The sequence below is a fragment of the Sorghum bicolor genome, chromosome 1, assembly GCF_000003195.3.
Source record: "Sorghum bicolor cultivar BTx623 chromosome 1, Sorghum_bicolor_NCBIv3, whole genome shotgun sequence".
NCBI lineage: Eukaryota > Viridiplantae > Streptophyta > Magnoliopsida > Poales > Poaceae > Sorghum > Sorghum bicolor.
In genome coordinates this window covers 54,717,205-54,731,541 of record NC_012870.2, presented here as the reverse complement: position 1 = coordinate 54,731,541, position 14,337 = coordinate 54,717,205, and the positions used below count along the sequence as shown (strand labels likewise).

The 14,337-nt window shown below is 41.9% G+C and overlaps 1 protein-coding gene, 1 long non-coding RNA gene and 1 pseudogene across 4 annotated transcripts; 1 reads left to right on the top strand and 2 right to left on the bottom strand.

Annotated features, from left to right (window-relative positions):
* On the bottom strand, positions 315-7,306 carry LOC8086268 (calmodulin-binding receptor-like cytoplasmic kinase 3). Of its 3 annotated transcripts, none has more exons than XM_021463991.1 (8): positions 6,969-7,306; positions 6,474-6,807; positions 5,445-5,749; positions 2,886-3,148; positions 2,392-2,557; positions 2,216-2,305; positions 1,288-1,586; positions 315-890 (listed from the first exon to the last, which is right to left on the bottom strand). In XM_021463991.1, exons 2-8 carry the CDS (start codon positions 6,782-6,784, stop codon positions 681-683), a joined length of 1,644 nt encoding a protein of 547 aa, XP_021319666.1. In that variant the 5' UTR covers positions 6,785-6,807; positions 6,969-7,306; the 3' UTR covers positions 315-680. The 3 variants fall into 3 exon arrangements, with proteins under 3 accessions (XP_021319666.1, XP_002464849.1, XP_021319672.1); XM_002464804.2 differs by having other exon boundaries at positions 5,445-5,714; positions 6,478-6,807; positions 6,969-7,305; XM_021463997.1 differs by lacking the exon at positions 6,969-7,306 and having other exon boundaries at positions 5,445-5,714; positions 6,474-6,608.
* Positions 7,062-10,618, top strand: LOC8055108 (annotated as a pseudogene).
* On the bottom strand, positions 12,327-14,106 carry LOC110431833. Its single transcript, XR_002449295.1, has 3 exons — positions 13,817-14,106; positions 13,501-13,657; positions 12,327-12,858 (listed from the first exon to the last, which is right to left on the bottom strand). It is a non-coding gene; the product is annotated as an uncharacterized LOC110431833 (long non-coding RNA).

Genomic DNA, 14,337 nt, shown 5'->3' with positions numbered 1-14,337 from the left:
GTCCCAGATGTCAGCCACTGCAGCTGGTCACCCAGCCTCCTGGTCCGTCAGTCTAAGCCTCACGTCCGTCCTTCACCGCTCCAGGTCTATCGGTACGGCACGTCTCTACTTGACCTTCACCTCGCCGTCGACCACCGCTTCGAGCTCCACAGCTAAACACCACAAGTCAAGAGACATGTCGCACACATAGCTTTCGCCATGGTAATGTTAGTCACCAACTCAACTTATTCGTGGATCACGTTGACAATCACTCATTACAAAACGGTACTTCTAGACCTTGTGTTCGCACCAGCCCACATAGAGCATCCGGAAGCTTAAACATCTCCAATAGAAACTCCTTTATTTATCTTAAATCGTAGACCATTTGGCAGTAACGTGTGCGGTTACATCCATCAGAATACCATATCAACAGAATGAAGAAATGTGAACTCCAACATATACATTCTCCACAGAGGAGTGCGCTGCAAACCGATAGACAAGAAAGTACATACTGGGGGTGTTGTTATCACACTGTACATTGTTCAGACCACATCTTCCAAGTAAGAAACATACCATAAATGTTTATCCAATGGGCACGAATGGTTAGCATGCTTATTCCTTTTTTGATGAAAAGCATGCTTATTCCTTGGTTGAGGCCTTGAGGGGAAGGCTTGAAAAACAGGTAATGTTGTCCATGATCTTCACACCTTCCTAATGCTCTTTCCGTACTCTTTCCTTATTTCCCACAGCTGCTCCCCAACTTCCTTCATAGTCGGGCGGTCGTCCCGTGTTGGAGCAGCGCATTGGAAAGCCAGGCTAAGGAGCTTTTCAAGCACCTCATCGTCCACATGATCTTCCAGCAACGGGTCCAATATCTCTCTCATGTTGCCTTCATTGAATTTCTTGAAAGTCTGCATAAAAGCACAAACACAAAGCCACATTTAATCAGCTATTTCAGAAAATATCAAAACAGACAAACGATATCATTATAAAAGGTAATAATACAAAAAAAGGGGATCCATTTTTTAACCCGGGAAACTCTGCTACCAGTTTGATTTTCAACTTTAAACTACAAAACCGTTCATTTTGCAACCCAAACCCACAAAAGTGGACTTATCCTACTACGACAACAGTAATGTTGGCCTCATTCTGTAGCTTAGTTGCATGAAAAAACATGGTCTTCTACATTTATAATAATTATTGTAAACCGGCAATCTGATCCTAGCATTCTATTTTAGATCTATTTCACACATTGTATAAGCATAGACTGTGGAGATACATGAAATGAAGGAAATTTCCCAGACATACCCATCTGATTGTGATCCTCTCATCAGGGGTTCGCTTCAGTTCTACAGGTCTGCGAGCAGAAAGAATTTCTACAAGCAATATGCCAAATGAGAATACATCACTCTTTGGAGTAAGCTGGTACGTTCTCAAGTATTCGGGATCCAGGTACCCTGCTGTGCCTTTCACTTTCGTTGATATGTGTGTCTTCTCCGTGTCACTAGGGCCACTTCTTGCAAACCCAAAGTCAGACACCTTGGCCCGATAGCTATCCGTCAGCAGGATGTTTGATGACTTCACATCACGATGAATTATAGTCTTCTCTGTGAACAGTACAGAAGTTCTCAGCCCCTTTCCAGAACATCACCAAATGAAATATATTTGAAAAAACTGGTTGGCATTGAGTATCATCAAGACATCAATGCAAAAAATTACCAAACTATGCTAATTTTAGGCCCTGTTTGGAAGCAAAGTATTTTTGTTGTTTTAGGAAAAAAAACATGGTTTTGTGAAATACTTTGGTTTTGAAAATTGGAGCCTTAGTTAGCATAATGCAACTCAACGATTGAATACAGGACTCCCAAAACATAGGAGTAGGAAAAAAACACAAGATTGGAGTGCATGTCACATGCAATTCTAATCTCATTTCGATGCAACATAGGAAAAACACAAGAACTAGAAGAGAGAGATGGACACACAGGAAAGTTTTAACCTCATGTTACATCTCCTAAAACGTTCATATGGATTGAGCTAAAAAATAGGAATTTTATAGGATTTCAGGATGGCCAATCCTTTGTTCCAAATGGGCTGAATAGGAAAAGCTCCTTAGAACTCTTATCCTAAAAAATTCCTTCACAAATCCTATGCTCTAAAGGGGGCCTCAATGGAATCAATATTTCTCCTAAATGTTTTACATCACTTCAATACCACCTAGGTAGTAGAAAGTATATACCTGCATACAGATGAAGATAAGTAAGTGCATGAGCCACGTCAATTGCAATTTCTAGGCGCTGATTGAAATCCAGGACTCTGCCATGTTGACCTGCAGATTGGAGTAAGGCATTTAATATTTGAAGGTATTCAAATTGACTGAAAAGTGAAGAAAACAATATGGGAAGCACAATTTACCATCTAGATGTTCTCTAAGAGTACCATTTGGAACATATTCAGTGATGATAATGCGCTCATTTCCTTTATCGGTAAAACCTAGTAACCTCACCAAATTTCGGTGGTCTATCTTAGCAAGCAAGTCTACTTCATTGCTGAACTCATCCCTAGGACCTGCAAACTGATCCTGTAATGAACAACAGAGCATATGTTATGCGTAGCATAGTGTGGAAAAAAACAGCAGCACACCTCCAACAACACCCAAAAAAACAAAACTTTATTCATTGTTGCCAGAGGCAGAACAATTAGCAGAACTACATGAGCTATTGAGCTGAGGTACAAATATAAGTTGTAAAATATTTTATAAATTTATTAAAATATAGTGAAATAAATATGAAGAGACAATATAATTTGGCAAGGAATAAAATTTAACTCAATATGCTGAAAAAGCCCATGAATGAGAATAATCAATGGAGTTTAATAAGTAACAAGACATGAGGTAGCAACAAGACTACCTTTTTAGCTCTCTTGACTGCAACAACATTGCCATCTGGCAATACAGCCCTGTAGACCATCCCAAATCCTCCTTCCCCTAACTTAAATGAAGATGAGAAGTTCTGAGTCGCCCTGAGGATCTGCTGGATGCTTAAGTCGACAGATCCAACTCTAGCTATCTGTGGAGATGGCGCAAATCTAGATGGACTTGGAGGTATTCGATGTGGAGTTGGTGGGACTTTCTCAGATGACATGCTTACTTCATAGGATGAAACTGATTCAACTGAGAATATACAACTTGTTAAGGACAATGTTACAACATTGTTACAACAAATAAATAAAAAACTGAGACAATATCATCAAAGCATACATGGTTTACATTATGGAAATGTGAAAATAGAACCAGACTAGCAATCAACAGTAAACCACTAAACCAGGACAGAGCTTGTCTTATCTGTTATGGATTATTCTATACCGATTCCAAGAACCTAACCACAGCTGTTTAGGCATTTTTTGGGCAGTGTTCATCTGTTTTTCTTTGTGTGTGGCGCTAAGAGTCCTGTAATTGGTTCTTGGGGGAGCAGGCTCTGCCTCTCCTCCGTTGTTTTTTATTCGCTTCTTAATAAAATGGCATGCAGCTCTCCTGCGTCATTTGAGAAAAGAACCTAACCACATGCCAGTCTCATCCAAGTAACTACTGAGTTGGAATACAGTATACAGATGGGCTACCGTGAAAATGACTAAATGAGTATATTATTGAACTGTTAAAATAGTTTTGGTTGGTAAATTGTAAGTATCACTTATCTTAGAAAATTGATGCAGTCATATGACAATTATGACTTAGTTTAATAACCATTCATGATAAGCTTCACAAACAACTAACAGTAGTAAATATAAATTATCCTAGTGGTTGAAGTTATTCTACCCCTGACCTTTCATACACTATCACGTGGAGTAAATTCTAATAAACATAACAGGGCTCTTAAAGGACCAGTTTAGCAGGGTTCCAGCTTCTCCTAAAATAGCTTCAGCTCTGGAGCAGCTTCTCTAGTGGAGCTGAAGCATTTTGTAAAAAATATTGGCAAAATGGCTTCGGAGAGTTTTTTTTAGATGAGGAGCTGGTAGAAGCTAAAACTTTTGATTCCGGTTCCTAGTTCAAAAAGTGGAGGCTCCAGCTCCTTGGTGGCTTCGGGGCGAAGCCATTTTTTGGCACCCTGGTTTTAGCCAGCTGTTGAAAAGCCAGAGCGCTTTTAGAAGCCCTACCATCACATAAAATGGGGTGAAGGCATCAACCCTCAACCCAGGAACGTTGACCCTGACCCGGTCACAGGGTCATTTTCGACCCTGCAGTGTAGCTACCATGTACCTTGGCCCTGTTCCTCGACCCTGTTGACCAAGAAATCATGTGATTATGAGCCTTACCAATATAAGGCCCTGTACTTAAAGCAAGATATGATCTAACCCTTGTGGAAAGAGATAACCATGGTTATCAAGGCCGTAAGGCAAGGTGCGGCGACTGACTACCATCTTATGCTTAAGTGACTAAGGAGTGAGGTGACGCGACACCTCAAGAATTTAAGGAAAACTTAAAACAGCATAGATGATGAAGAAAAAAGTAAATGAAAAAAGAAAAAGAAAGGACGAGTGATAAGAGGACTGGCCCAGCCCACTAGACAGCCCATGTGCCCCTCACCCCTCCTGGTATGGCTTCATATAGAAAGGTTTCCATCTCTCAAACTTCCGAACCTGATCCCTGATCCCCTCTAGAGCCACCACTCCCCTCTCTTGCACATTCTCCACCATGCCATAGCCATTCCACCTCCTCCCAAATGCGCTGCTCTGCTTCCCTGCACCCCATTTCTCTGGATGTGCTGCTCCGCTTCCCTCTCTTCTCCGGATACACTGCTCTGCTTGCCTCCGCACCTCACTGCTCAGCACTCTCAGATCAACAACCACTGCTGTCTCCTTCCAGTTCGAGCAATTTGCGAGCACAAGATGGAAGAAATCAAGCCAGGAGAACCAAAATCAAGCTGGAGATGGCATGATTGAGCGGACCAGCAGAAGAATCGATGAAGAGACAGCAGAATCAAGGGGCATCAGTATGCGCATAAGGCAACGGGGCAACAACTTGCCCCTGAGGCCACCCTGGAGCGCTCCGATGCTTAAGCAACGCTGAAGCGACACCTTAATAACCATGGAGATAACCAACTCTCAAACAACAATAGCACCATATTATACTAACATATAGGTGAAAAACAATAAAAAAAGGTAAACAAGTGAAAATAATCTAAACATACACCAGTCATTTTTTTCAAGGGAAGATTATCATAAAGCTCTCGTCCTAATCTAGTACAAGAAAACTCTCATGTAATAAGGACAAGCAAACTAGGCAAAACTTTTGAAAATACCCAGCTCAATATCCCGTCTCTGACTTCAGTAGGGCCCTGCCAACTATTGTTCGGTGTGTTCAGACTAAAACCCCCCTTAGACAATGAAAATATTTTGGGTTCACTAAAAAAATGAGGGGGCAGACAACAAGAATAGAATTGGCTGAAAGATTGCACAAAATATAAACTCACCCGTGTTGCGCTGAGCGGTTGTTGTGTCATGCCTGCTGACTTCTTTTCTTTCGGCATGAAAGCATGGTAACATAAGACCACAGCATAAGAGAATCACACCTGGCACAGCCAGAAGATGATCCTGCTTTTCTGAAGAATCACCAGTGTCCTGATCATTTTCATTTTCATTTTCATTTAACCCAAACCTCCCACATGGGTCATAATCATTTCTTGAGCTATTTTCTGTGGGCCGCCTCAAGAGCTTCCTTGGCACATCTTGATGTAAAGTTGCTACAGGTGAGAAGGCATATCTTGAAGTAAAGTTGCTACAGGTGATAACAAACCAAACGAGGAAAAGTGAACAGCATAACCATTTTTATCATCCACATGTTTCAATTTTAAAAATGTCCCAGCCTTATCAGGAAAAAAAAGGAGTCAGAATGCAGATGCTAAATGAGGGTACCAGAAAACTAACACATGGGCTGTATCATACTTCAGTTGTGAGTTACAATGCCAACAAAAGAGCATGCAACTTAGAAATATATCTCATTATGTTGTCACCATCCTAATGTACTGTCCAAACATAGTTTCACACTAGAGCATATAAGTGGGAATTATATTTAGGCCTTGTTTAGATGTTATTGAATTCACCTCAATCCACATGTGTTGGGGTGGATTGAGGTGGAATTTAGTTCAAGTTCCACTCCAATCCACCCCAACACATCTGGATTGATGCGAATCCAACTACATCCAAACAAGGCCTTAGGTGGAATTAAACCCCACAGTAGGACCCTAAAATAGTTCCTATTCCCATCATCTGCAATGCATAATAATAGAACGAAAACCATGCCATGAAATAGCCTACGCTCTACAGTCTACACCCAGAGATGAACTTCATAGCCATATCTTATTTACTACAAGTCATGTATGGAATAAGACAAATAACTGATGCAGGTATGAACACCAATTTGAACTGTTATTGTACTACATTGGAGCAGCAACTGCCCAATCCTTATCTGATTTAGCAACTAGGAGCAAACAAGAACCAACCTACCATGGAGCGTTCTACTCCCTTCACCACAGTACTGCTCTACGGCACCCCTCAACGCATCTGAAAGGTTGCTGCAGCGGATGCAGCCACTGGCAAAGTAGAAGCCGAGCTTATGGCAGGCAAGCACGCGGTCCTGCACCAGAACCCCATTGACCGACAGGTTAAGGAGGCCATCAGAAGCATCGAAGATGACAAGCTGGTCGTCTCCACAAGCAGCTCGTGCAAGGGTTAGCTCCGACGAGGAAGCGAGAGCCAGAGTCGAGCAGCACAGGAGGACGAAGAGAGCTTGGAGAAGAGCCAAAGGAGACATCGATGCTCAGCTCAGGGGCGGATCTAGTAAAGGCACCCAATAATTTTTACAAAAAGTTAGAAGGTAGTAGTCAACAACTAGCCAAATAGCTTGAGGTTAGAGTTTGAGAACTCAATTCAATTTCAAAAAAGAAAAAGAGTTTGAGAACTCGATTTCGCACAGCAGACGTTGAAGAGAAGCGGACCTGGTGGGCGCTCTTCGACGACGAAGAGATCGGCGAAGGCCTTGGCACCTGGCGTCGGGCAGCGGCTGCGGTAGCCCACCCGGAAGCGTGAAGATGACGGGTGCGGCGGCGGTGGCTGACGCCCAACTAGACCCGATCTGGGAAGAGGGAGGATCGATCTGGACTGAGGTACTGTCGGCGATGCGGCGGCGGCGGCGAACGGACGAGACGACCACGAGGAAGCTAGACGGAAATGACAAAAACGAGAGACGTGTAGCGGTCAGTGGGGTGACCGCGTGAGATATTTTTTGCTACTACTCCTCCTGTTCCTGTTCCAAGTTGGACCTCAGAGAAACGCACAAAGCCCGCTTCTTCAACCATCATAGCAGCAGGGCTTTTGGCTGTTTTCGGGCGAGTTGATGAACAACTCTTTCTAGGCCTTGTTTTACTAAAAAAAATTTAAGATTTTCCGTCATATCGAAACTTGGACGTATATATAGAATATTAAATATAAATAAAAAATAACTAATTATACAATTTGTCTATAATTAGGGAGACGAATCTTTTTAAACTTAATTAGTACATAATCAGATAATAATTACTAAATACTACGAAAGTGTTAAACCCGCGAACTAAACAAGGCCTTATTTGTCGTTCTTTTAAAAAAGCGGTGGAACTCAGGTATTGTCTAAATTTAGGATGTAAAGTTTCGGAGTATCATATCGAGGTGTCGTATGAGAGTATTTAGATAGTAATAATAAAATAAAGTACATAAGTCATTTGTATTTCGCGAGACAAATTTATTAATCTTAATTAATCCAACATTACTACATGTATTGGAGCTTTACTATAACATCACATTATCAAATCATGGACTAATTAGACTTAAAAAATTCGTCTCGCAGAATATTTCAATATGTGTAATTAGGTATTTTTTAATCTATATTTAATACTCTATGTATATGTTCAAATATCTTATGTAAACAAAACCATAATTTTTCACCTGTGTGGGTTGTGGTTGTGTTTTAATAAGGGGGTGTTTGGTTAGAGGTACTAAAGTTTAATAGGTATTATAGCACATTTGTAACTATAGCAATTATTGTCCAATTATGAACTAAGAGCATCTCCAAGAGTTTGACTAAAATAAGTAGCTAAATTCTAATATTTAGTCATTTTGTAAAATAGATAACTTCTTAAAAAGAAGAGGTTTACAACAGCCTTGTTATCAGATAGCTAGTGTCAGTGGTTGGCTATATATGGCCAACGAAAATCAAGGGATAGCAAACTTTCTATTTTATAAAACCAAATAGCACATCTATTAAAGCCTATTTTTCTAATATAAAAGTTCTAAAATGCCTCCATAATAAGAATAGCAAAGCTGTTGGAGTTGCTCTAATTATGCTTAAAAATCATTTTACAAATTATTGTTTAACTGTGTTTTTAGTTTCATAGATAATCTATATAATATTTCATGTATATGTCCAAACATTCGATGTGATAGGACTAAAATTTAACGTTGGAAACCAAACAGCGTCTAAGTCTTAAACATGGTGCAAGTGCTCGTATGATTCGATTTGTTGTAGCAAGTACACTTAAAATTATAATGTGTATATATATTGGTGCATTCAATTCAACAGTCAAAGCAAGAGGGCAGGTGGCTGCATCTGACCTTATTATTATACTCTAATATTAGATTAGAAACAAAAACTCAAAAACAAAAGACCTCGATCATAACCGATCTAGGTCAACGTTTCAAGTGAATTGAGATGAGATGGAATAAACTCATTGATCTGACGGAAACCGTTGAGGTATGCAGTGCTATTTGTGTGGTACGGAGTACACGGTAGGCAATTAAGGTAGTGTACGGTAGTACCTTTTGCTGGTCGTTACTGTACCATTGCAAAAGTAATAAGGCCTTGTTTAGTTTACACTAAAAATAAAAAACAATCAAAATTTTCCATCACATCGAATCTTACGGCACATGCATAAAGCATTAAATATAGACAAAAACCAAAAACTAATTGTAGCGAGATGAATCTTTTAAGCCTATTGAGTTTATGATTGAACAATATTTGTCAAATAAAAACAAAAATGCTACCACACCCAAAACTAAAATATTTTTGGAACTAAACAAGGCCTAAGTAGCTCTTCAAAATCCAAATAAGGTCTTGTTTAGTTCTAAAAAATTTCAAGATTCTCCACGTCCAATCTTACGGCACAATATGAAGCACTAAATATATACGAAAATAAAAAAACTAATTATACAATTTGCCTGTAAATCGTGAGATGAATCTTTTGAGTCTAGTTAATTCATAATTAAACGATAATTATCAAATAAAAACAAAAATACTACATTACTCAAATCCAAAAATTTTACCAACCGAACAATGGCCTAAATTCAAGCACGCGTTGCCGCGTTGGTGATGGCCAAAGTACTGCGTTTGCGATGGACGATGACATGGCTTCTTGTTCCTGCGGCGGCAGCGATCCTGCTGTCCCAATATGCATGGGCGGATCTATATAGAGGATTGTGGGTGCGGGCGTACCCACAAAAATATCAAAAAATAGTGATTATGATCAAATTTTTACTATATTTGCACCTACATAGAAAAATCCTACGCACCCACAAGGCAAGCGCACCCCCCTCATATTTGCTCTAGCTCCGCCACTATCAATATGTGAGCACGACGAGGCGCGCCCCGCAGCTGCTGTCCGTGGTGGTGGACTGGTGGTGCCCGGGTACGCCACCAATGAGCTCAACACGCGCCTCACGGAGCTGTACCGTCCGTCGTCACCGTGCTGCGGCACAGCTGGTTCCGCCTCTAACTCACACTACTACAAAATTTATTAACCACGACGGACGTTTTTTATTTCCCATGGCATCTAAGATCACGGTTAATAGTGGCTTCACCGCGGCGAGCACGTTAGGACTTAGACGTCCGCCATGGTTAATCGTTAAAAAAAATAAAAAAAAACCCAAAGCGCACTGGCGAGCCCATCTTGGCGCACAGTTACGGCGGCACGCTGGCGCACCGGTTCCTGCTGCGGCGGCCGTTGCCGTGGCGCAGGCGCTTCGTCCGGCGGTTCGTCCCCGTGGCCGCGCCGTGGGGAGGCGTCGTCCTCGGCATGATGACGCTCGTCGCCGGCAACAACCTCGGCCTGCCGTTCGTCGACCAGGTGGCGCTGAGGGGCGAGTACCGGAGCCTGCAGAGCAGCCTCTGGCCGCTGCCCAACACCAACGCCTTTGGCGCCGGGCAGGCATTGGTGACCACACGGAGCAGGGCGTACACGTACGGCCCACGACGCGGCGGACTTCCTCGACGACATCGGGATGGGCGCGGCCATCGGGCGTGCTGCCGCTGTTCCCGGAGCCGCCATCTCCGAGGGTGCCCGTGGCCTGCGTCGTCGGGGTTGGGGTGGACACGCCGGAGATGCTCGCCTACCCGGGAGACGACTTCGACGTGACGCCGAGAGGATGGTCATGGGAGACGGCGACGGGCTGGTCAACCTGGCGAGCCTCCTCGCCGTCGACCCGGCGTGGAGGCGTCCTGCAGCTTACTTTAGGATGCTCAAGGTGCGCAACGTGTCACACACGGGCCTCTTCGTGGACGATGCTGCTCTCGCCGTTATCATCAGTGCTATCCTACACTCCAATTAAGGACTTGTTTACTTCTAAATTTTTTTGCAAAATAAGAATAGTAACACTTTCGTTTGTATTTGACAAATATTATCTAATTATAGACTAACTAGGCTTAAAAGATTCGTCTCGTCAATTCTGACCAAAGTGTGTAATTAGTTTTTATTTTCATTTATATTTAATACTCCATGCATACGTCTAAAGATTCGATGTGACGGGGAATCTGAAAAATTTTGCAAAATTTTCAGGGAACTAAACAAGGCCTAACCGCCTAAGGCTGATCCAAAAACTTTTTAAATTTGACTACAGTCGCACTTTCGTTTGTATTTAAGAATTAGTGTTCCATCGTAGACTAATTAGACCTAATAGATGCGTCTTACGATCATATGTCGCAAGATTCGATGTGATGAAGAATCTTAATTTTTTTATTTTAGATGCAACTAAACAAGGCCTAATAATTCACTCAGACATGTGTGCAAACTTGTTCTTGAACTTAAGAGAATTACTCTGGTGCTCCCTTTTCTAAAAACTACATGCATATCAAAGCAGCCAATTTAAAGAATTATTATTTTTTTATTATTTCGCATTTGGGTCACTTGAGCACTGTGGAAACTTTTTTTTTGAAACGAACCGAAAGAAGAGCTGCCCGCTATATTAAAAAAAGAAAACACCCAGATAGGCGCACACACACACAAAAGCACAACAACCATGGCAAATATCTAGGTGCTTTGCTTCTGCCATGATCCAAACTCTCACCTCTTCCTCGATCTTTTGAAAGCACTCCAAAGTTTGTGGACTCCACGCGTTGGAATACTCTCGCATTTCTCTCCTTCTAAATTTCCCAGCAAAATAGAATAATGATCGAACGGAGGGCCTTCCTGTTTGCACTAGGTATAGCTGATATGGCCGTCCACCACTTCTTGAGAGTGCCACTAGGTGGCCAGGCATTTGGATGCAAGTTATGATTTGTCGTCCAGACGGCGATTTCGCTGCACAAGCGCTTTGTAAACCTACAATCTTTGAAAAGATGAAGGCTTGATTTTGCTTGTAGTCTACAAAGTAGGCAAATCCTTTGATTTGGCCAATTCTGAGTTTCTAATCTGTCAGCAGTCCAGATTCGTTTCCGTATGGACAGCCAGCTGAAGAATTTGCATTTCTCCTGCCATATAAAACACACAGTCCTAGCAATGACATCCATCACATGTAGATGTAGAGCAAACGTGTAGAACGTATTCTATCTCGTTTGTATCTGTATAGAACTTGTATTTTATTTCGTTCATAGCGATTGTGCTGAGCATTTCGGATTCACTTTGCTCTGCTTCAAAGAACACTTGCTTCTCAACAAGGTAGTCTGCCAATTTGCTGACAAAGATACCGACAATCGCCATGCTAACGCAAGCACAAGCAAGCAGCTTTGTTGTTCACTATTGAGGACAAGATCCCACAGCCAAGAGCAAACTTTTGTTGACAGAGGAAGGGAAAGAGCTGAGATTTAGAGAAGCAGGCACTCTCGAGTCTCGACAGGTCTCGTCTGTAAGTGCAATGAAGCTGAGACGAAGAATATTTCTACACCTCCACCTGACAGATTAGCAAGTATATATGAAAGCCCATCAAGAAAATGGCATGCGGGTATCTGCTAGCAAGGAAATGCTACAGAGAATGTTCAGTTCGGTCTTTTCTAGAACCGTATATGAACTGCTCTAGTTTTTCAAAAAAAAAAGAACTGCTCTGAACGCCTGACGAAGAGATGAACAGAAGCTTCACTTCAAGCTGCGCGCCGTGGTAGTAAAGTCATCGTGACAACTAAGTGTAAGACGTCGAGCACTCTATTACTCCCTCCATTCTAAATTATAAGACATTTCAAAAATTTTAAAGAGTTAAAACTTCTTAAATTTGACCAAAAACCTAGTGTCTGATTGCAACAGCGGGCATGTTGCCTATTGACCGTGGCATCTTCCTGCTTGCTGCTGCTGGGTACACAATCTGAGTAGTTGATGTTGTCGTCAAAAAAATCAAACTCCATCTGCATGTAAGGGGGTATTTGGGATTGCTCTGCTCCACGTTTTTCAGCTCCGCTCTACGTTTTTTAGCCAAACGGTTTCAGCTCCATGCACTTAGTTCGAGGAAAAAAGGTGTAGTTGTGATAGCACTACTTCACAAACTCTAGTTTTTTGTGAAGCTGTTCCACAGTGGAGTTTATGGAGCAGAGTTTGTGGAGCAGTCTCAAACACCCCCTAAGTCTTCCTGATCACATCCTCCATGGAGTTGATGTACCTGAAAAGCATTGGAAAGTTGAACGGAAAAACGAATTTTTGAGGCTCATCTTGTTTCCAAGGCAAGATTAATTTAGTAATTCTGTAACTTTTCACTTAGCAGAAAGAATAAATAAAGTTTTTTTTAAAGCACTTACAAAACTAGCTCTGGCGAGCTTGAAAAAAAAAGCTTGTATAACTATTTTTGACCTGTCTCTGTCTGAATTGTCTCAATAAGTGATAATAATCCATATCAGCCTGAATTGTCAAACTTGCAATGCAGAGTGCTGACTACCTTGAAATTAGTACATTGATGCCAGAGTAAACCATATGTAACGCACATGCACATTAGAATTGATTCTTGAAAAAGTCATGTTATTCCTGTATTTGTTTTTTCAAGCCAAATTGGATCTGTAGTTGTGTAATGAACATGCTTAAGCATGCAAACCTTTACCTAAAAGTTCTCTTGCGATCATTTTGCATTTCAGTCAAATGTTTTTTCTTCCGCATACTTTGTATCTTTGTTTAAAGATGTTTGTCCTGACAACAGAATTTTTTTTTTGTCTTGCAGGACAATTGTCTTCTGAACTCCATTCAGATTTAAGTGACTGTCCGAAGATTCCTTGTTTAAGATAGAATATTCAAGTGAAGTGCTGATCATTACCTGTTTTTAGAAGTGTTGTACAGAGATCCTCGACAAATTGCATGGTCTCCAAATTGGCAGGATCTCGTCTTTGCTTCCCAGTTCTTACATTGTTAGACTAACCAGGAAGCTAGTCCTGGCTTGCCTCATTGATTTGCACACTGTTCAAATTCGGAAGCTGCAACGTAGAATCATGTAGATGAAAGTGTATGAATTAATGGAACATGTACTGATCTTTTTTTTAATGGGAATTCACAGGTATGCTAACCAGATACAAAATTGCGGCCTGTCACTGACACAAACGAGATAGATGCGACAATAAAGAGACAGGAATTACATTGAATGGCACGAGCTGGCCTGGCTTCGAGAGGACTCCATACAGCCGCCATCGAGGCAATCGGAAGAAATCGGATTGAAGGGAACAGCTCACCGGGCCTCCATCCTTGACCCGCTCGGTGGTGACCCGCAGATATCGCCGCCGCCGCCGCCGAACCTAGCCCCGTCGAGGACGTGGCTGGAGGCGCGAGCACGCCAAATCGGATGGCCCCGCCGAGCTGCCAGCTCAACGAAATGGGATCGGGGGAGGTGCCGCCCCTGGTTTGGTGGTTCAGTCCGGTAGCTGCCGCTGCTCGGTAGTGGCTAACGTTTCCGGTGCACTGTGTCTGTGATAATAGCTATCGGGGTGTGGTATTGGATGCAATCATGTCTTTTTTTTTTATGAACTGCCTGCAGAGATTTATTAATAAAAAAAAGTTCAGAAATTACGAGATTCAAGACTTACAAAACTTTCAGAATTAAAGGATAGGGGGTGTTGAGTTAAGAGACAAAGAAAGAGATGAAGAAAAATAGAGCTAAGTA

Coding starts and splice junctions, on each gene's coding strand:
- LOC8086268 (XM_021463991.1), bottom strand. CDS start 6,784: ATGTCTCCTTTGGCTCTTCTCCAAGCTCTCTTCGTCCTCCTGTGCTGC. Junction 5,750..6,473: donor AGTAGAACGCTCCATGGTAG/GTTGGTTCTTGT, acceptor TATCACCTGTAG/CAACTTTACTTCAAGATATG. Junction 2,558..2,885: donor CAGTCAAGAGAGCTAAAAAG/GTAGTCTTGTTG, acceptor TGTTCATTACAG/GATCAGTTTGCAGGTCCTAG.